The following is a 22793-nucleotide window of genomic DNA, read 5'->3' on the forward strand; positions in this document are numbered from 1 at the left end:
TTTGTTAATTCATTTAAACTAATCAAACAACCATATTAAGTATGTGCTATTTGATAATGTATTTGTGTTACAGTCAATTCTGCCCATCTTTAGATGTCTGAGTTCCCTCGAAAGAAATGTAGAGAAGTGCAAAATATTCACCAGATCCGATCAGTGCAAAGTTGTCATTCAGTTTTTCTGCAGACATGGTAGGTATCATTAAAACTAGTTTAAAGTATTGTGTTTTTTTGTTAATATTTTTTATGTTTAGAATATTCAAACTGCATATTAAGACTTCTGATTGCATTACTGCTTAGAATTTGGTTTTATGGTAGAGCTGTTGTAAGTACTTGAAAAGTATTATCTTGTCTCTGTAGAAGTATTATGAAGTGATTGGTATTAAATTTTTCCTTTTTCAGCTTGTCAGCAGCACAAGCTTTGCTTGCATACAAACCTTTTTTTTTTTAAATGTCCACTTGAAGTCAAACAGTAGGTGGTTCTAAAATTAACTGTCTGTCTAATGATATTTTGTAAGAGTGCCTTGGTAACAGTGTTCTTTGGTAAGAACAGAAAGGAATAATGCCAACATGTATTGAAAGTCCTCTGGGTGGCAGATAGTACTGTATCTGGGACCGAAAGAAGTGTGGTAACGGGCCCAAGGTCACAAAACCAGTAAGTCGCAGACCTGGCTTTGAGTTGAACCTCACAGTAGTAGGAGCTGAAACCTTCATACATTCTCTCTGTCACACCAAGCTATAAAACAGATTTCCTGCCTCACAGCCTTGCATGGTAGATATTCAAATGTTTTACTCCCAGGACATTTACATGCTTAAGTATCTATAGTACAGTGATTAAGAGCATGGATTGTGGAGGCCACAAGGTCTGGGACGGAATCCTGCTCTGCACTTTCCTTGCTGATACTTTGGGCAAATTATTTTACATCTGTGTGCCTCATTTGCCCCAAATATAAAATGGGGATCATGTTAGTCCTAGCATTCTTAAGTTTTGTAAGGCTTCAATGAGTTATAAGAAATTATGGTTCTACAGTGTTTAAAAGAATGCCTGGCACATTCTCTAAGTGTTAGCTCTAGTTATAATTTTTATGATTGCTGCTATTTTATTTGAAGTTAGCAGGTAGAATTGTATGCTTTAAAAAACTCATGCTTGTGATATTAGTCCAAATCTTGTTTTGTAGTGGAATGGTCTTCTGGAAGGTTATGATAGTGTTACAATTATCTTATATCTGTTACTTTGCCTGAGATTTATCTTAATATCTTAAACTCATATTCGTGTTATATTTTTAAATTTTTTCCCTGCAAAACATCCATGATTTAACATGATTTTCCCCCTTCTTTGAATTTCAGTTCACATAATAGCAGAATCACGTAAAGAGCATGATTAAAAGCACAGCAGGCCTTGACATCACAGACTTGGGTGTGGATCTTCTATACTTCTGATTAGCTTTGTGAAAGTACTTAAGCTTTGTCAACGCAAATTGAACAAACTTTTTAGAATCTTAGAAAGTTTTATTCGAGCCCAAGTTAGGACAACTGCCCAGGAAACACACTTTTCACAAGGAAGAAAGTGCTCCAGAGAATGAACAGTATTTGCAGGGTTATATACATTTTTACATCATGTAAAAGCTGAAAAGATTATAGATTAGCATGTAGGCAGGAATCATGAGTTTCATTGTAAAGGAATGCAGGGAGCAGGAGCATTGATTGAGATGCCTCAAGGACAAGATGGTTTTCCTTTATGCTACTCATTCACAAAGATGTACATTGCATGTGTGGCAGGCCATAAATCAGGCTTTTGGTTTGAACAAAGTTTACGTACATTATGTGAACTTAGAAAGAAATCTAAGATGGCCTACCTTGTATATCAGGCCTTTAGAATTTTTCTCTCATCAGGTCTCTGAACTATTTTCTTTTCTGTAAATAGGGATAATCTTACCTACCCTCACGTTCCAGAGTTGTTGTGAGTGTGAAGCAGGATCACCAGTGTGCAGCATATAGTGTGGTGTCTGACGTAGTCAATGATTGCTATTATTACAATTGCCCTCATCGCTTATTTCCAGCTAGACTTTAAACAACCAACTTTTCAGTTTCTTTTTTTAAAAAAACTTTAATTATTTGACAGAGAGAGAGAGAGAGAGCACGAGTAGGGGGAGCAGCAGGCAGAGGGAGAGGGAGAAGCAGGCTCCTCGCTGAGCAGAGAGCCTGACATGGGGCTCAATCCCAGGACCCTGGGATCATGACCCAAGCCGAAGGCAGCTGCTTAACCAACTCAGCCACACAGGCGCCCCTTCAGTTTCTTAAAAGTCTCTCAAGTAGTTTGATTAGAGTAATGTTTAATACATATTTGTTATTGGTTGATTTTTAATAGCTTTTGTAGGAAAGCTGTATGAGTTAGGATGCTTTAAGTTGCAAGTAATAGAAAAAAGACTTTAATAATAAGGAGGAATATTGGGTCTTGTAAATGAAAAGTTCAAAATTAGGTCATAGGTGTGGTTTGGTCCAGGCTGCAGCAGCTGCTGCTTCTTTTCCTCCTTCCTTTTCTTTTCTTTTTTTAAAATATCTTATTTATTTGAGAGAGAGAGAGAACACAAGTAGGCAGAGGGGCAGAGGGAGAAGCAGACTCCTCACTGAGTGGGGAGCCTGATACGGGACTCAATCCCAGGACCCTGGGATCATGACCTGAGCCAAAGGGAGATGCTTAACTGACTGAGCCACTGAGGCACCCCTTTCCTTTTCTTTTTTAAATTCACTCAGCTCTACTTTCCTCCATGTGATTTATCTTAAGGCCAGCTTCTCTTACAACTTTTCAATGACCAGGCGGCTTGCAGCAGCAGCCAGGGCTACATGTTTCCTCTTTCACATCAGCGGGAGTGAAAGCCTTACCTCACGTATCCAGTGAACAAAAGTGCTTGACTTTGCTCTAACTAGACCAACCTAAATTAATCCTAGTGGCCAGGGCATTCCCATCTATAAGTGCCATATCTGGTCCAAATTTAATTGCAGGGGGGATAAGATTACACCAATTGATTTGTACCAGTGAGGGCCTATCAGTGATGCAGGAAGTAGAGTCAGTCTCCCCCCTCCCTCGAAACTCATGGCTGTGAAATGGGGAAGGGCCAGCTCAGGAAGGAAGGGGACTGGAGGACATGGATGCTACTACGTAATTGGAGTAGTTACAGTTTCCAAAACTGTATGCACACAGCAAATTATGCTTGCAATTTTATATCTATAATCTGGTGGGGAAACACTGTTCAAATTTAGTTGAGAAAAATTGACCTGGGTAGAGATAGCCCATAAGCTTCTAGAAATACATGTTGGGATTTGGGAAGGAATTAAGGACAGTGATGTAAATTTGGCTCTCTTCACTGATAGCAAACAATCGAAAAACATGAGCTACTAATAAAGACTAACTTCTCTAAATCTAACCATGAAAAGTTTCCAGAAAGTGATTTCTTGAATTATTTAGCATCTGCTAATAGGAAACAAGGATTTGTATCATCGAGAACCAAGATTTATCTGAAATATTTATCTTGTTAATAATTCCACCAATTCTCCATACTTTCTTTGCAGCGGCTCTAGAGTTGCTAAAATGAGTCCATGAGTTCCTGAGGAACACTCTGATATACACCACATGCTAATAATGTATTCTGTCCTGGCTCAAGGAGACAGGACTCCAGCAGAAAAGGGTTTCCATAAGAGAAGAGGAGTGCACTGGGATACCGAGTGAAAATAAAACTTTGATACATACTCATGTATTAATGAAGTGATGTCAAGAAATGCTGGCCTCCCACTTCAAGGTTTTGAGTTTTTGTCAAAGGGCATTCTACAGATGTGCTAATGACATTAAACTCAATTAACAGTGAGCGTATAGTTATCGGGTCTTATTTGAATAACTTACAAGATTTTTGAAGTATCACTCACCTCTGAAATTCTAAACTTTACAAATGTAACATTTCCAAACTAATGGTTGTTCCTTAGCTGTACCCCTTCAGGTTTGAAAGAGTTCTCTGGAACCACTGAGGGGAGTTCCAAATTGAAATTGCTTATGAAATGGCAAGTAGAATTCTCTCCTAGCATCAGGAATCCCATGGCCAGGAGCAGATCTTATGAAACACTACTACTCAGAATGATCCTTGCCCTGGCTGCTGGGCCTCACACTGTTGTTACCAGTCTGTGAGACAATAAGGAGCTTATGCCAGAATTTAAGTCAAACATATGACTAAGCATTTGCTTTAGTTCAGCTGTTGTTGTTGTCTTTATCTTTTTTTTTTTAAAGATTTTATTTATTTATTTGACAGAGAGAGACAGCTAGTGAGAGAGGGAACACAAGCAGGGGGAGTGGGAGAGGAAGAAGCAGGCTCCTAGCAGAGGAGGGAGCCCGATGCCAGACTCGATCCCAGGACCCTGGGATCACACCCTGAGCCGAAGGCAGACGCTTAATGACTGAGCCACCCAGGTGCCCCTTTATTTTTCTTCTTAAGTAGGCTCCAGTCCCAGCGTGGAGCCCAGGGCGGGGTTTGAACTCACAACCTTGTTATCAAGATGGGAGCTGAGATCTAGTTGGATGCTTAACCGACTGAGCCACCCAAATGCCCCAGTTGTTAATAGTAAGATTTTCTCAATGAAGGAAGCCCATTTTAATGCAAAACTCCTTATCTCATTACAGTCCATTACTTTGTGCAGCACAAGATAAAGTTAATAAATGACCCAGGGAGAAAACAGGACTTCTAAATATTTATCCCATTTGTATCCTATCAAGGAAAATTGTGATTAAACCAGAAGACTAGAAAAACCGCAGTGAAGAGGTACATGCTTTAAAGAGGGTACAGTGGGGGGGCACCTGGGTGGCTCAGTCTGTTAAGTGTCTGACTGTTGATCTGAGCTCAGGTCTTGATCTCAGGGTTGTGAGTTTAAGCTGTATGTGAGCTCCATGCCCAGTGTGGAGCCTACTTAAAAAGATAAAATAACAAGGGTGCAGTGGATGCTGTTTGGTTCAGAGATTCAAAGGAGAGAAAGGTGAAGAGGAAAGGCTTTGTGGTAAGTGGCTAGGTGAGTAACTACGTGAGTTTCCAGTAGGTGGAAATGGGAAGGCATTCTGTGAGGAGGGATCAGGAGGGAACAGTGTGAGCAAAGGTATAGGTTGAAAGTTTAACACTTGTAGATAAGGAAAAAGAAGAAGGAAGCAAGTGGCAAGAAAAGGAGCATCAGGAATGACAAAGAAATCAGACATTTATCTGCTTGGACGTCTTTGGCAATGCCAGTATTCACTTGAGTGAAATATTTAGAGGTATGTTCTAGAGGTACGATCGTGCTGTATATGCCAAGGCTGTTTCTGAAGAATACCTAAGAAACTGGTAAAAGTGGTTCCCTCTGTGGAGGGTATGGGGGTGGCAGGAGTCAGGGGTTGGAGGTGACTTACTTTTCACTGCCTATTTTTTGGTATCTTTTGAACTTTAGACCATAAGCATCTAATAATTGGAAATAGTGTTTAAAATAGGGTAAATTATGCCAATTTTTGAGCTTTGTGTCTTCCTGAAATAGACATCACAGTAATTCCTTGCAGTGCCACGCTCTTTATAGTACATCTAAGATGTATGGATGAATGCAAAGATGAAATAGGTTGAATATGTCACTCCAGTGCTCAAAATTCTCTCAGCGCCTCCCCCCAAACCCTCCCCATTTACCCAGGGTGAAAGCCAGAGATCTTACAATGGCCAGTAAGGTCCTACGTGGGTTGGAAGCCCTCTGCCTAGCAAGCTCCTTCTCCAGCTAGCATGTTGCTTGCTCTTTCTCCTCCTCCAAGTCTTTACTCAGGTGGCTTCATTTCCATGAGCTCTTCCTTGACTTCCCTATTTAAAATTGCTGTCTACCATGACTGGCACCCCCTAATGCCCTTTCTGCTTTGCCTTTTTCCTGTGGCCCTTACCACGATGTGACCTATCAATTATTTTACTTATTTATTTTCTTATTGTCTGTCTCCCCTCCCTAGAAGGTAAGCTCTGTGAGGATAGAGATTTTTGTCTAATTTGTGCTTTGCTAATCTCTAGCTCCTTAAATTGTTCCTGTGTAGTAGATTACCAAAAAAGTGCTCACAAATTATTTGCTGCTCCCCACCCTTCGAAAGCTGGAGTCTGTTTCCCCAGCTGGAATCTTGGCTAGCCTTGGGCTTGCTTTATCAATTAAATAGAAGTGATATTGTGTGAATTCCAAGCCCAGGCCTTAAGAGGCCTGGGAGCTTCCTCTGTTAAAGCAGGAACCTTTCCCTCAGGATGAGAGCAAGTGCTACAAGGTAGACTTCGGAGGATTAAGACCATGTGGTGGGAGGCCTCAGCCATCCCAGCAGTCTCAGCTGTGCCAGTTGTCCCACAGAGGCCCTAGACGTGAAAGTGAAGCCATCCAACATGTCCACCCACAGCTAAGCCAGCTAAAACCAGAACTACTTAGCTGAATTGTGAGAAATAACAAATGTTTGTTATTTTGAGCCACTGAGGTTTGGAGTGGCTTGTTTTCCAGCAAAAGCTGACTAATGCAGCTTTGTGCATAGTAGGTGGTCAGTAAATACTTATGAAATTAATAAATGTTGCCATTACTAATTTTGTATAAAAAAAAATCCAGCGGCACCTGGGTAGCTCAGTTGGTTAGGTGTCTGACTCTTGATTTCAGCTCAGGTCATGATCTTGGGGTCGTGGAATTGCTCCTTGTGTCGGGCTCATGCACTGGGCATGGAGCCTGCTTGGGATGCTCTCTCTTCTTCTCCCCCTCCTCCCCAAAAGAAAAAAAATCCAAGTTAGATGAGAAATGTTGTTTCTAGTGACTCCTTTTGATTCTCACCACAATATTATTATGCTGTAGGAAGTTACAGCCCACTTGGATTTTATTACATGGGCTCTATATTCAAACTTAGATTCAAATTCTACCTATACTTGTTAAAATAGCATCACCTTGAAAAGTCACCGAGCTACAGGTTCCTGTTCTGAGACTAAGTGCCTACCTCATAGGGATATTGTGAAGATCATAGGTAACGTATGTAAAATGTGCACTATAGTTGCTGGCACATAGAGCCATAGCCGTTATGGCTACACACCCTTCCCCTCTTCCTCCTCTCAGAGAAAAAGAATTTACAGGCCAGATGTTCATATCTGACGTCCAAAATTCCCAGAAATCCGGAAATATCAGACCTGTGAAAGGTAGTGAGAGGGAATGATAGGTACATGAACTATAGTGGGCAATCACTATTTTACACACAATTTAAGAAATAACCTGCATTTCAAAAGAACTTGAGAGCTGTACTGCCTCATTGGTCCGAGGATACGGCATGTTGCGTGGTGTCCACTAGGAGGCGATAAACACATTTCATAAAGGAGTAGTGCTCCTTCAAGCTACATGCACCTGCCAGATAGGAAATGTTTCTTTAATTTTATTATTTTAACGTGGCTGTGAAACTTAGACTTTTTAAATAGTTCATGTTGCACATAAAATTATTAACAGATTGCTTTATTCTTTTTAAGGTATTAGAAGAACTCATAATGTGTGTTTTCAAGAAAGTCAGCCCTTGCAAGTTATTTTTGAAAAGAATATGTGTTCTAATACACTAATTATTCAACCAAGGTAATGAGTTCGCTGGTGTATACTTTTATTTTTCTGAATATATGTGGGCACAGAGTAAAGAATTAATGCCCTTAATTAAAATTTGAAACCAGTTACATTTTTTAAAAAAGCTAACATTTGACTTGGAGAAATCCCCTTACAAGGTCAAGAGAAAACCATGAGAAAGATAATAGTAGATAATAAAATTGCTTAATGGTGGCAATAATAATTTAGTGGCAAGAAAGTTCTGGAAATATCCCATTAGTGGCTTTTTTTTAAAAGATTTTATTTATTTATTTGACAGAGAGAGAGACAGCCAGCGAGAGAGGGAACACAGGCTGGGGGAGTGGTAGAGGAAGAAGCAGGCTCCCAGCGGAGGAGCCTGATGTGGGGCTTGGTCCCAGGACCCTGGGATCACATCCTGAGTCAAAGGCAGACGCTTAACGACTGAGCCACCCAGGTGCCCTATCCGTTAGTGGCTTTCTATATCAAGTGATATCAAGAGAAAAATATATCACTTAATAATACTTTGCATTTATATATTGCCTTCTGTCCAAGCCTTAAAACAAACAAGGAAACATTAACATTTTTTATGTAAACTGATTTTATCCCAAGTGTTTGCATTTTTTCTTTAGAGAATGAGTTAGATGCATTTGTCAGTAAAAGTGCACCCAATTTTTTGGTTAAGCTGTAGCACTAAACATTAAACATTAATTACTTTGTGAGCGAAAAGATATTTTATCCTTATTGTTTTTTAAATTACACAAGCAATACACGTTCCTTGTAATACATCTATAATTTATAGAGGAGTGCAAAGATAAAAAATGAAAAGTTTTTCTCCTCTACCTGTCCCCTCTATCCCACTTGGCAGAGATAACATCAATCAACAATTCGGTGTGCATCCTTGTAGATCTTCTTCTCTATATAGCCAATCTCTCTGTAACTCACCCTCTCCCTATAGCTATGGATACTTTCTTTCTCTCTCTTCCTTCTTCCCCCCTCTCACATTTATATTACTTACTAGGCACATACTTATAAATGTTTTTTTCAAAGAAAATGTCCTACAATTATTGTTTGGCAACTTGCTTTTTAAAGTTTCTGTGTCAGTTCACTTAAATCAATCTTACTGTTTTTAATGATTACATAATTTTTCACTGTATGACTGAACCATAATTTAGTTACCCATTATCCTATTAGTGAAAAAGTAGGTTGTTTCCAGCTTTTTGCCATACACAAAAATTGTATTAGTTGCCTATTTATGTGGAACAAACTCAGAGCTTTAAGAAACCAGACACCGATTACTTCATAGTTATAAGTGTGGCTTACCTGGGTGCCTCTGGCTCAAGGTGTCTCATGAAGTTGGAGTTAAGCTGTCAGCCAGGGCTGCAGTCGCATCTGAAGGCTGGACTTGGGGGGGATTCACTCCCAAGTTTACGGACATGGCTGTGGGGAGGCCTCAGAAGATCGACTTCCAAACTCACTAGTCTGGTTGCTGGTAGGCCTCAGCTCCTCATCACACAGGCCTCTCTGTGGATTATCTGATTGTCCTCACAACATGGCCACTGGTAATCAGAAAGAGAGAGAGTTGATTGAGATGACTGATTGAGAGCGAGAATTCACAAACAGAAGCCAAAGTATTTTTATAACCTAATCTCAGAACTCACATTTCATCCCTTCTGCCATTTTCTTTGTTAGAAGTGACTCTGTAAGTTAAGCCCACACTCAGGGTCAGGGGATTATATGAGGGCATGAATACCAGGAGGTAGGGGTAGATGGGGGTCGTCTTATAGGCTGCTTAACACAGACAGAGTCCTAGAAGTGAAATTGCTGGGTCAAAGGCTTACCAAATTTTAAATTTGCATTCATATACTGACTATCAGATTGCTGTCTTAAATGTTGTGCCAATTTATATTCCCACCAGAAGTGTAGGGGAATTCTTTCAAGTAACAGATATGATCAATCTTTAAAAATTTTGCCAACCTGATAGGTAGAAAATTGTATTATTAGATGTTCTTTTTTGTTGTGTTGATTGCTTGGGAGTTTGAACATCTTTTCATATATTTATTAGCAATTGTATTTTTCTTTCTTTTTGAATTGCATATTTATGTTGTCATTTTTTTTTCCAAAGATTTCATTTATTTACCTGACAGAGAGAGACAGCCAGCGAGAGAGGGAACACAAGCAGGGGGAGTGGGAGAGGAAGAAGCAGGCTCCCAGCGGAGAGGCCTGGTGGGGCTCGATCCCAGAACACCGGGATCACACCCTGAGCCGAAGGCAGATGCTTAACAACTGCGCCACCCAGGCGCCCCTATGTTGTCATTTTTTTGTATCGGGTTATTTCATATCTTATAGAACACCTCCCTTGTAACACTGGAGAATTTCCTAGATGAATTTGGAAGGTGTTCCTCAAATTTTGGCATCAAGAAACACTGCTGAGCTAACATCTAGCATTGGGTTAACATCAACATTACATATATTCTAAGAATCTCATTTCTATCTGACAACACCTCAATTTCAAAAGCAGTCAGATCTTGTAATCCAATAATAAAAAAATAATTTAAAATGGGCAAAGGATTTGAATAGATTTTTTTTTTAAAGATTTTATTTATTTATTTGACAGAGATAGAGACAGNCAGCGAGAGAGGGAACACAAGCAGGGGGAGTGGGAGAGGAAGAAGCAGGCTCATAGCAGAGGAGCCTGATGTGGGGGCTCGATCCCATAACGCCGGGATCACGCCCTGAGCCGAAGGCAGACGCTTAACCGCTGTGCCACCCAGGCGCCCCTTGAATAGATATTTTGCCAAAGAAGATATACAAATGGTTGAAAAGCACATGAAAAGGTCCTCAACATCATTAGTAGTTAGGGAAATACAAATTAAAAAACTTTAAATCTGTGAATTATATAAGATGTGAATTCTGTATCAATAAAGCTATTTTTAAAAAGGGAGCCCAGGATAAAAGGGCATTTGAGTTGTCAAGACAACCTTGAAAGTAATAGGTGATAATCTAGGACAAGTAACAAAGGGAAAGAGAATATAAGTAGCAGTCTGCTCGTAAACCTCTACGACTCACCCAGATCTCCAGCATAGTTCTGCCCGGTTCTATCTGAATAGCTATGTTTTCTAGTACCTCCCTGAGGAGTATGATTGCAGGCCATTAAAAATATATACTGGGTATATAAAACTATAGAATTAAAGACATTTCTTCCAGTGTCTGGTTTATTCTGCTCCTTTCACATGTCTTACTAAGAATATATTTTACTCTTCTCTTGGCCTTACAATGAATTTCAAAATACACTAAAAATATTCAGCTCACATAGAAAAAAGAAGATAGGTTTTTTGGTAAGTTTTTAAAAATCTAGGCTGACTGTTTATTTCCAGATTAAAGATTTGAGTCCCATTTAATAAGATCCTTTCTTTCTTCTTCTTTTTCAAGTAACATAATACTTTTTATCACATTTTGTAGAGTGCTTGCTGAGGCAGTAGTTCTTTTTACATCAAGTCAAGAAGAAGTTACTCTTGCTGTTACCCCACTCAGTGTTTGCCTGAAGAGTTCCAGTGACGAACCAATGGGTAAGGACCACATCTGTCATGGTGGTTGGATGGAATGTCACTTCCTGGGTTTCTTGATGACCGACCATACAGTAAACATTGGTGGCATAACATTTATTCTTGTCTAAAAAGCAGTAAGATGTAGAAAGATCATTAAAATTTTAAGAGATCCAGGAAATGGAACATGATCAATAATTAAAATATTTGGCTTTGAAATTCAGGTTGTTTTAAAATTAGGAGAATGGTTACTGAGAAAAGTATATTTTCAGTTAAGATTTTTAAGGTCTGGTTTCCATCTTTTTTTTTTAAGTTTGTTTATTTATTTTAAGTAATCTCTACACCCACCATGGGGCTCGAACTCATGACCCCAAGATCAAGAGATGCATGCTGTTCCAACTGAGCCAGCCAGGCACCCCTGTTTTTCATCTTTTATCACCCTTTGTGGTTAGCATAAAGGAAAATTAAGAGGCCAGCAATGCAATTGAGATTATCTTTAATGACATAAGAAGAAAAAGTAGCTTTGAACTAGAGATGTAAGATATTCCAGATGGCAAATACACATGGCAGAAAATGTGAATACTTCTTAAGTCAGCTCTTCCAAGAGTTATCTAGATTGAATGGAGAAATTAAGGCATGATTAAGTCAGAAGTTTTGCTATCAAGAAAATTGACTAGGGTCTTTGGGGTACAAGCTGTTTGAGACTCTTTAACCTTGGGTAATTTGTTGTGTGTGTACGCACGTGCACATGTGCATGTGTGACAGCAGTAGAGAAAAGAAAGGGAGGGAAATGTATTATTCCAAACTGAAAAACCGGTAGAACTAGGGCTGAAGTTGGATCAGATGACTTTCATGGTGTTTAGTTTGTGCCATGTTCTTCTTCTTTTTCCTTTTTTTTTTTTTTTTTAACTTTTTAGGAAAAGATTTATTTATTTATTTTGAGAGAGAAGGAGAGTGTGAGCGGGGGAGGGGCAGAGGGAGAGGGAGAGAGAATTTCAAGCAGGCTCCCTGTTGGGTGGGGAGCCTGATGCAGGGCTCAATCCCAGGACCCCAAGAGCATGACAGGAGCCAAAATCAAGAGTCGTCTTTCAACCAGCTGAACCATCCAGGCGCCCCTCCATGTTCTTTTTCTAAATGGTTTCCATTTATGAATTCATGTGATCTTTGTAACAACTCTGTGATGTAGGTAATATTATTATGCCCATTTTCCATGTGAAGCACAGAGAAATTCAGTGACTTGCCTGGTGTCACACAGTTAGTAACTGTGGATTATCTGAACATAGGCTCCAAGCCACAGGCTCATTACCACTGTGCTATTATTGCTTCTTTTTAGTCTTATCTAGCATTGTTTTTTGACACTCAGAAGCTCATGTTCTGGGAAATATATGCTTCACTAGTGAAAGGGTCTGTTTGTATTCCATAATGCCATCTCTGAATAAAGATGGGCATTTAGTAACCAGGAGACATTGTCCCTTGTGAGCAGCTTTCTAACTAGCTTTCTAGTTATGGTTGACTGGGGATCCAGTTGTTTATTATTGAACTTACTCTATGCTAGTACACTGGAAGTGACATGAACCTTCTTGTTTGATAGGAATTGTTTCTAGGGTAGTGTTTGGTCCTTTTAAAAAATATATACTATTTATCCTTTGTTCTTACACATAGATTAATTCATGTTCATTGAAGAAAAGAAAAAACACAAAATAAGCACTACTAAAAAAAGTCACTTGAAATCCCACTACCCAGAGATAAGCACTTTAAATAGTTTGCTGCATCTCCTTCTATACTTCAGATCTAATATCAGAAGATTGGTTGAGTAAAGATTATGAACTACTGTGAAGCTATGAAAAGTAATCCAGTAAAAAATGGGCAGATTGGGACGCCTGGGTGGCGCAGTCAGTTAAGCATCTACCCTTGATTTTGGCTCAGGTTGTGATCTCAGGGCCGTGGGATCGAATCCATGTCAGGCCCTCAGTGTGGAGTCTGCTTAAGATTCTCTCTCCCCCTGCCTTCTGCACTCTCTCTCTCTCAAATAAAAAAATAAATCTTTTTTAAAAAATGGGCAGAGTACCTGAACACTCATTTTTCCAAAGAATGTATACAGATGGCCACAGACACATGAAAAGATGCTCAACATCACTCATCAGCAAGGAAATGCAAATCAAAACCACAATGAAGATGTGAGGGAAATGTGGCTGAAACATCTGTCACCCCATTGATCGACAGGATTGATTCAGCTGATCTGGCTGCTGGGCGGGTGTCCTCCCTTACCGCTCCATGTGTGTCCCTCCCAAAGCTGCGTGCTCAAAGAGGACAACCTTCCCAATAGAGGAGGACTGTTCTTTGGTCAAGGGTATACGAATAGCTGTGCTTCCCTGCTAGAGCCTTCAAACAAGCTCTCAAGGTCCATTTGCAGGAGAATGTAGGGTAGTCAAGCTTCCAAGACTCCAGACACATCCAAATGAGGCGCTGCATGTGGTAGTCTGCCTTTCTTTAAAGAGAAAAAAAAAAAAACACAATGAGATATCATCTGATACCTATCAGAATGACTAAAATAAAATCACAAGAAAAAACAAGTGTTGGCGAGGATGTGGGGAAAAAGAAACCCTTATGCACTGTTGGTGGGAATGTAAATTGGTGCAGCCACTGTGGTGTCAGTATAGGGGTTCCTCAAAAACTGAGAAATAGAAATATCATATGATCCAATATGGTGTTTACCCAGAGAAAATGAAAACACTGATTTGAAAAGATATATGCACCTCTGTGCTCACTGCAGTATTGTTTACAATAGCCAGGATATGAAAGTGACCCAAATCTATCATAGACAAAGGTAGATAAAGAAGAGGTGGTGTATTCATAATGTAGTATTACTCAGTCCTAAAAAAAGAATGAAATCTTGCCATTTGCAACAACATGGATGGACCTAAAGAATATAATGCTAGGGGTGACTGGGTGACTCAGTCAGTTAAGTATCTGACTTTGGCTCAGGTCGTGATCTCAGGGTCCTGGGATAGAGCCTGTGTCAGTCTCCTTGATCAATGGGGAGTCAGCTTGTCCATCTCCCTCTGCCCCTCCCCCTGCTCATGCACGTGTGCCCTCTCTCTCTTTCTCTCTCAAATAAATAAAATCTTTTAAAAGAATATAATGCTAGGGGTGCCTGGGTGGCACAGCGGTTAAGCGTCTGCCTTCAGCTCAGGTCGTGATCCCGGCGTTATGGGATCGAGCCCCACATCAGGCTCCTCTGCTATGAGCCTGCTTCTTCCTCTCCCACTCCCCCTGCTTGTGTTCCCTCTCCTGCTGGCTGTCTCTCTCTCTGTCGAATAAATTAATAAAATCTTTAAAAAAAAAGAATATAATGCTAAATGCAGTAAGTCAATCAGAGAAAGACAGATACCATATGATTTCACTCATGTGATATTGAAGAAACAAATGAACAAAGAAAAAGACAAACATTCTCTTAAATACAGAGAACAAACTAGTGGTTGGCAGAAGGGGGATGAGAGAAATAGATAAAGGGGATTAAGAGCAATTTATCTTGAGGAATACTGAGAAATATATAGAACTGTTGAATTTTTTATATTGTATACCTGAAAATAATATAACACTGTATGTTAGCTACAATTCAATTAGAAAAAAAAAGAAAACAAGAAAAAGGAAGAAAAGGTACTCGTGTGTGTGTGTGTGTATGTATTTCTGAGCATGTATATCAAACATTTTTGTAGTAAAAAAGAATAATTTTTTCTTATCTTTTATGTTTCTGTGGATTGATGGGCTCAGCTAGACAGCTTGTACTTGGGGTCTTATGCAATTGTAGTTAGATGGTGGCTGGGTCTAGAATCATCTAAATCCATCCAAGATGGCACACTGACATGGCTGGTGATTGATGCTGGAAGAACAGCTGGACTGTTAACCAGAGTGACTGCACACATATGGCCTCTCCATTAACTTGGCCTTCATATAGCATGAACTTGGCATGGTGGCCAAGTTCCAAGAGTGAATGTTGTAGGATAGAGGAGGTGAAAGTTGCCAGTCTCTTAAGGCCTGGGCTCTGAAACCAGCACCAGGTCATTTCATCCAGAGTACCATATCCTATTGGTCTTAGCAGTCAGAGAGCCCACTACCCAAATTTGAGGGGAGGGGACATAGACATAGACCCTATCTCTCAGTGAAGGAGTGTCAAAGGATTTGTGGCTATTTGTAATCTACCACTTACAGTTATATTTTCATATTAAAGTTTAACAAGTACCCCTGGAACTAATTCTATTTTTTCTTTTCCTATAATATTGAACAGATTTGACCGATTCTGTGTACAGTGAAATGTTTGTTGGCCCAGATGAGTTTGACTTCTTTCAAATTGGAGTTGATACTGAAATAACATTCTGCTTCAAAGAATTGAAGGTAAACAAAAATTTGTATCAAAATTTCGCTGGTGGTTTTTTAAATAAAGATTTCAACTATTTTTCTTCTTTTTCTCTTTCAGGGAATGCTGACATTTTCAGAAGCTACACATGCTCCTATAGCCATTCATTTTGATTTTCCTGGGAAGTAAGTCCTTGGGAACTTTTCTCCCTCCCTCCCTCCCTTCCTTCCATTATATATCAATAATAAAACCCTTTGGATCACTTTGAAATTAATTCACACCTCAAGAATTCCTTAACTTTACTAGCAACACTTATCAAACTAAAATTTTGAAGGATGCCATACATGGCATTTTTAAATTGGTAATTGAAAAAGATATAGTGAAACATTATACATTTGGCATGGTGCTAAATTTATTGCCTAAATAGAAAATTATACATGGCTTAAACAAGTCTAATTTCTATGAAACGATGATATTTCATGTGGTATTTCAGAACTAAAATTTCAGAGATTGGGTTAAGATAGATGTGCTTTTTGAAATTGGATCTGATGATGTCTAAGGACATCAGCTCTTAGGACTGTTAATTTGTGAAAAGACAAATAGGACTTCTACTTTTACTGTCTCTTTTTACTTCTGAAGTGTCATTTTCTAATTTTCCTAATGCCCATCAGAAAACGTGTATGATGCTTGCTCTGACTTTGCCTCTTTTTAGACCTATGGCTTTAAGTATCGATGATATGTTATTGGAAGCCAACTTTATTTTGGCTACATTAGCTGATGAGCCAAGTAGAGCATCTTCTCCACAATCACTGTGTCTATCACAAAAACTAAAAAGGTAAGACCAACGTTTTAACATCTTTATTGGTTGGGAAAAAGCCATTGCAATCTTATTCTGAAATAATTCTTTGGCATTCATTTAGGAAACAATCAAGGAGTAAGACATTAGAAGATCAGAAATATTGACTGAATCAGGAAGAGCTACAGTAGGACCTAACTAGCATAGAAATATCACCAATCATGCACTAGATATTTGCTTTTTCTCTTCTGATCAGAATTTGACAGGACTGTCTGGTTTATCTTTGTTATTACCCAAACCCCTTATTTTCAGTTTTGGCAGCCATTTTTTAGGAGGGATACAGTGTTAAGGTTCATAGGTAAGTTTCTGTTTACTGCCTAGAACTCCCTTTCTTGGACATAGGGGCAGCTTTTGTTTTTCTTTTCTTCTTTTGTCTCAGTAACTTTTTTTTTTTTTTTTGGTGCAGGGTACTTCACTGTAAAAGTAACTTTAAGGTACTGTGGGAAATTTGGAAAATAGAGAAAAGTACAAAGAAGATAAATTGCACCACCTGGAGATAGCCACGGTTAACATTTGGCTCACTGATTTTTCTTTCAAACTTTTTATTTTGCATAAGATGTTTTTTTTTTGTTTTTTTTTGTTTTTTTTTAAAGATTTTATTTATTTATTCAACAGAGACAGAGACAGCCAGCGAGAGAGAACACAAGCAGGGGGAGTGGGAGAGGAAGAAGCAGGCTCCTAGCGGAGGAGCCTGATGTGGGGCTCGATCCCATAACGCCAGGATCACGCCCTGAGCCGAAGGCAGACGCTTAACCGCTGTGCCACCCAGGCGCCCCTGCATAAGATGTTTTAAAATAAGATCAGGATCATACAGGATATGTAGTTTTCTTTCCTGTTTGTCCCCCACAAAATATATTGTGAACATGTTCCAATATCACTGATTATGACTTGGAAACTTGATTTTTAATGACTGTATGGAATTTTTTCATACAGATGTATAATAATTTGAATTTTTTTCTTTTTTTAAAAAATATTTTATTTATTTATTCAACAGAGATAGAGACAGCCAGCGAGAGAGGGACACAAGCAAGGGAAGTGGGAGAGGAAGAAGCAGGCTCATAGCAGAGGAGCCTAATGCGGGGCTCGATCCCAGAATGCTGGGATCACGCCCTGAGCCGAAGGCAGACGCTTAACCGCTGTGCCACCCAGGCACCCCTGAATTTTGTTTTCTAACTCAGGCCCTGTTACTATATCACAAGTTTGTCTCATGGACATTGGGTTGCTTTACTGAAGAATTTGAATGTGTAGAGAGAATTCTAATTAATCATATATGTAAATTTTACCTTTTTAAAAAAATTTGTTATTTAAATTCTAGTTAGGTAACATACAGTGCAATATTGGTTTTAGGAGTAGAATTCAGTGATTCATCACTTACGTACAACACCCAGTGCTCATCATAACAAGTGCCCTTCTTAATGCCCACCACCCTTCTAGCCCATCCCCCACGCACCTCTCTCCATCAAGCCTCAGTTTGTTCTCTATCATTAAGTCTCTTACAGTTTGGGCAGAAGACTTGAACAGACATTTCTGCAAAGAAGACATCCAAATGGCCAACAGACACATGAAAAAGTGCTCAACATCACTAGCCCTCAGGGAAATACAAATCAAAACCACAATGAGATACCACCTCACACCAGTCAGAATGGCTAAAATTAACAACTCAGGAAACAACAGATGTTGGTGAGGATGAAGAGAAAAGGGAACCTTCCCACACTGTTGTTGGAAATGGAAGCTGGTGCAGCCACTGTGGAAAACAGTATGGAGGTTCCTCAAAAAGTTGAAAATAGAGCTACCCTATGACCCAGCAATTGCACTATTGGGTATTTACCCCAAAGATACAAATGTAGTGATCTGAAGGGGCACCTGCACCCCAATGTTTATAGCAGCAATGTCCACAATAGCCAAACTATGGAAAGAGCCCAGATGTCCGTCAACAGATGAATGTATATATATAAACCACATCTTCTTTATCCATGTACATACATGTGTATGTATATACACACAATGGAATATTATGCAGCCATCAAAAATGAAATCTTGCCATTTGCAACAATGTGGATGGAACTAGAGGGCATTATGCTAAGCAAAATAAGTCAATCAGAGAAAGACAGTTATCATATGATCTCATAGATATGTGGAATTTAAGAAACAAGGCAGAGGATTATAGGAGAAGAGAGGAAAAAATGAAACAAGATGAAACCAGAGAGGGAGACAACCCATAAGAGACTCTTAACCTCAGGAAACTAACTGAGGATTGCTGGAGGAGAGGGGGTTGGGGGGATGGGGAGGCTTGGTGATAGACATTGGGGAGGTTATATGTTGTGAGTGCTGTGTGTTGTGTAAGACTGATGGATCACAGACCTGTATCCCTGAAACAAATACTACATTATATGTTAATAATGGTGAAGTTTCTTATAGTTTGTTTCCCTCTCTGTCTCTTTCCGTTTTCTCCCCCTCCCATATGATCTTCTGTTTTGTTTCTTAAATTCCACATAAGAGTGAATTCATATGGCATTTGTCTTATTTTGCTTAGCATAATACACTCTAGTTCTATCCACATCGTTGCAAATGGCAGGATTTCATTCTTTTTAATGGCTGAGTAGTATTCCATTATCTATCTATCTATCTATCTATCTATCTATCTATCTATCTATCATCTCACATCTTTATCCATGCATCAGTCGATGGGCATTTGGGCTCTTTTCATAGTTTGGCTATTGTTGCTAATGCTGCTGTAAACATAGGGGTGCATGTGCCCCTTCAAATCTCTATTTTTGTATCCTTGGGTAAATACCTAGTAGTGCAATTGCTGGATCATAGGGTAGTTCTATTTTTAACTTTCTGAGGTAAATTTTAAACTTTCAACAATCAGTTCTATGTTGTTTCGATATATTCTCTAAACTAGTGTTATCATTGTCATCCCATATTGCTTCATTAGGTATATAAAAATATACATTTCCAGGCAAACAGTTCATTCATTTAATCCTTTAATACCTCAGGTCAGATCTGATGTGTTCAACAAACAACAATTCAAAGACTGGTAAAAATGTAACCAGCAAGGCCCCTGGATGTATCTTGAGAAAAGCAGCACCCAAAAGGCTTTATCCTAATGAGACTCAAACAGACATCCCTACATTGGAAAACTGTGGCAGCCCTATAATGAAAAGAGTGAATGGAGACATTAGTGAAGTGCCAGAAAGCAGTGTCAGCAACACAGAGGAGGTGCCAGTGTCTTCACATCTGAGGAAGGTAAAGGGAAAATGTTGAAGAATTCTCATCGTCTGTCTCCTTTTACAGTCTTCCTGCCCAAGCCCACCCCAGTGTCCTGAAAATAGTGTCCTTACTTTTTGATAGGGGAGAGGTGAAATCAGTCTGAGATGGAGCAAAGACTGACTTCTATACTGTCAGTACAAAAGAGTATAAATTGCTCATTGAGCAATAAAGTATATTCAAGTAGATATTTGGGTCACTTGTATTAAAGAATAAATTATGATTGCTTACAGGATAATCTTTGGATACAAATAGTATGCTGACATCATATAATTTACTTTCTAAGATAAGTGTCCTTATTTTATTTTTCAAATTGGGTTGGGAAATCCTTTACTCATTGTAGTACAAATATAAATTTCATCCCAACAAATATCACCAGTTATTTATTGTGGAGTCCCTGTTAATAACCTATTATATAACTACGTTTTACTAGCTGGATGATAAGCTTTACAGAATGCTATTGTGTTAAATCTTAGATATCTATTGAACTGAAGATAAATATGATTTATTAGAAACTAAAGTATCTCAAATAATAAGTCCCAATTTAACAAGTTTACATTAATGTTTTATTCAAGCTTGTTTTACTGTTGCTATTATTATTGGTTTGGAAATATGAGTTTCATAGAAATTTGAAGGGAGAAATAGTATTTCTAAAAGTCACTATCTTATGCTGTATAAAAGACTAAGGGCAGTAAAATTGGGTAGTAAACTCCATTCATTATTCAGTCTGATGCTGTTTATTGAATACCTATTATATGCCTAGCAGTTACAGCAATTTTCTCTTGTGTATTACTAGCTTGGCATAAGGTGAAAACTGAAATTTGTCTTTCATTATACAGAAACATTTTCCCCTCCTGTTTTTTTGTTTTGTTTTTTTTTTTGGTCACACATATTGTGCTTACTTTTTCAAAGGTAACAACACAAAAACATTTTCTGGCCACTTCACTTCCCTGAAATTCACATTAAGATTGCCCATTTCCTCACTAGGGAAAGTGACATTTATAAAGAACTATAAGCTCCATGAGCACCATTACAGGACTCTTCTTCAAATTTCCCATCATGTCACTTGAATTCTAAAAACAAAGTTCTATTTTAAAGGGTATTATTTGCCTTAATGTGGCAAACTCCTGCAAAACTGAAATTACAATATGGTTGTTATTTAGATCCTTATCATCTTCCACCCAAACTATTGTGAGCCTTCCCATTGGCCTCCATGCCTCTGTTCCCCTCCACTCCGGTTCTCCTCCAATGTAGAGAAGATTTTGTCCAAACCTTACATTTACGGTGAAGTACAGAGGTTTAGAGTGCTGGCTTCAGATTTAGAATTCCTAGGTTCACATCCCTGTTTGCCACTTATTAGTTGTGTGACTTGGACAAGTTACTCCTCTTTGCCTTGGTTTTATTATCAGTAAAATGGGGATAATAATAGTACTACCCATTAAATAGAACTGTGGGAATTAATTGAACTAATATATGGAACATGGCTAATGCTCATTAAATGTTAGTTATTGTTATACATCACTCTCTTGGATCATTTCCCTTGTCCCATAGGATTACAACTAAACTCCTTGGAATGGCATTCAGGGACTATCCCTAGGGTATTTATTATGCCCTTCACTAGGCCTCCCCCTTTCCTCCTTCCTGCTCCCATACAAAACATAGTCTATGCCGGGAATGACAGATAGGTTTCCCCTTTAGTGACACCACCAGTCACTGGTTGGGCAGACTGAACTGAGCGTGACTAAAGCTCTATCTGTAGTTGATGAGCAGCATTTGCCGTGCACACAGGAGGGCCACCACCTGCGAACCAGACCTGAGCTATAGCCATTATGGTGCTAGTAACAATCTGATAATATGGCCCATCCTATTTGTTTGCTTGTTTGTTTTTAACTTTTCATTTTAAGATAATTTCACTTTTAAAAAGTTGCAAAAACTGGGGCACCTGGGTGGCTCAGTCGGTTAAGTGTCTTCCTTCAGCTCAGGTCATGATTCCAGGGTCCTGGGATCCAGGCCTGTGTCAGGTGCTTCTCTCTCTCCTTGCTGGTACTCGCAAGTGTGGTCTTTCTCTCTCTTTCAAATAAATAAATAAAACCTTTAAAAAAAAAGTTGCAAAAATAATACAAAGAATTCCTACATACCCTTCTCCCAGACTCTCCAAATGTTAACATTTATAATAGTACAATTATCATTTCACCAGAGAAAAATCAGAAAATACAAATAAGAGATTATCAGAGATAATCACTACAAACACTTCTATTATTACTGTTAGGACTTTTTCTATGCACATATACACACACATGCTTGCACACATGCACATCACATTTTTAAAAAAATTTGAAATAAATTCAGACTCACTTGCAGAAGTAGTATAAAGAATTCCCATATACTGTTCGCCCAGATTCCCTAAATATCGACAGGGTCTCCTTTAGTCAGGAACATTTTCTAAATCTTGTTTTGTCTTTCTTTACCTTGACACTTTAGTAGAATGTCCCTGAATTTGAATTTTTCTGATTTCTTCGTGATTAAATTTCAGCTGTGCATTTTTAGTAAGAGTGTAACAGAACGATGCTGTGTTCTCATACATCTTATCTGGAAGCACGTGATGGAGATTTGTCGTCTTGGTGATCCTAATTTTTGGTGATCCTACCGTTGTTTTCTGTTAGTAATTGAAGTGGCTTGGTGGGTGATACTTTGAAACTCTGTAAATATCCTGTTTCTCTTCATACTTTTTGCCTACTAATTTTAGCATCCACTGATGCTTTTTTGTCTAAAATAGTTATTACTGTAATGCTTGACAAATAGTAATTTTTCTATCTTCAGATGCAACTCCACTTTAACAACTTTCCTTCTCTCCATTTATGTTATTCAATTATTTATGTCATAAAATACTCTTGGATGTTAATTTTATTTTGGGGGTTATAATCCATTACTATCATTTATACTGGGAGCCTCTGTCTCTTTGACATATCTCCAGCGTTTTTTGAGCACTTCCTTACTTTTTGGAAACTTAATAGTATTCTAGGCTTAACTTGTATTTCCCAACTCCAACCCAAATGGGATCAGCCATTTCTCCCAAGATTTCTGTTTCCTTTGATCAGAGATGGTAGACAGAAACAACTTCTAGGTGGTAGGTGTGCTCTTTTGTACTGGGATTTCCTTGCTTCTAGGCCTTTAGCAGA

The 22793-nt window shown here is 38.8% G+C and overlaps 1 protein-coding gene and 1 long non-coding RNA gene across 7 annotated transcripts in view; one reads left to right on the plus strand and one right to left on the minus strand.

The window, feature by feature from the left end:
* Nucleotides 1–22793, plus strand: part of RAD9B (RAD9 checkpoint clamp component B) — a 63620-nt gene that overhangs the window by 4297 nt on the left and 36530 nt on the right. For 4 of the 5 annotated variants that reach the window (XM_034638945.1, XM_034638944.1, XM_011225929.3 and 1 more), the window contains 7 exons: nucleotides 74–188; nucleotides 7505–7604; nucleotides 11049–11155; nucleotides 15420–15526; nucleotides 15609–15673; nucleotides 16201–16323; nucleotides 19344–19593. In XM_034638945.1, the coding sequence (XP_034494836.1) occupies nucleotides 74–188; nucleotides 7505–7604; nucleotides 11049–11155; nucleotides 15420–15526; nucleotides 15609–15673; nucleotides 16201–16323; nucleotides 19344–19593 (867 nt within the window). The remainder of the gene's footprint in view (nucleotides 1–73; nucleotides 189–7504; nucleotides 7605–11048; nucleotides 11156–15419; nucleotides 15527–15608; nucleotides 15674–16200; nucleotides 16324–19343; nucleotides 19594–22793) is intronic. The other variant, XM_034638947.1, reaches the window with a different exon arrangement.
* On the minus strand, nucleotides 6672–21614 carry LOC117795231. 2 transcript variants are annotated; one of them, XR_004619122.1, is made up of 4 exons: nucleotides 21557–21614; nucleotides 13400–13619; nucleotides 11112–11258; nucleotides 8442–9145 (listed from the first exon to the last, which is right to left on the minus strand). It is a non-coding gene; the product is annotated as an uncharacterized LOC117795231 (long non-coding RNA). The 2 variants fall into 2 exon arrangements; XR_004619123.1 differs by lacking the exons at nucleotides 13400–13619; nucleotides 21557–21614 and adding an exon at nucleotides 6672–7385 and having other exon boundaries at nucleotides 8910–9145; nucleotides 11112–12052.

Source organism: Ailuropoda melanoleuca, chromosome 12, assembly GCF_002007445.2.
Source record: "Ailuropoda melanoleuca isolate Jingjing chromosome 12, ASM200744v2, whole genome shotgun sequence".
Classification (NCBI taxonomy): domain Eukaryota; kingdom Metazoa; phylum Chordata; class Mammalia; order Carnivora; family Ursidae; genus Ailuropoda; species Ailuropoda melanoleuca.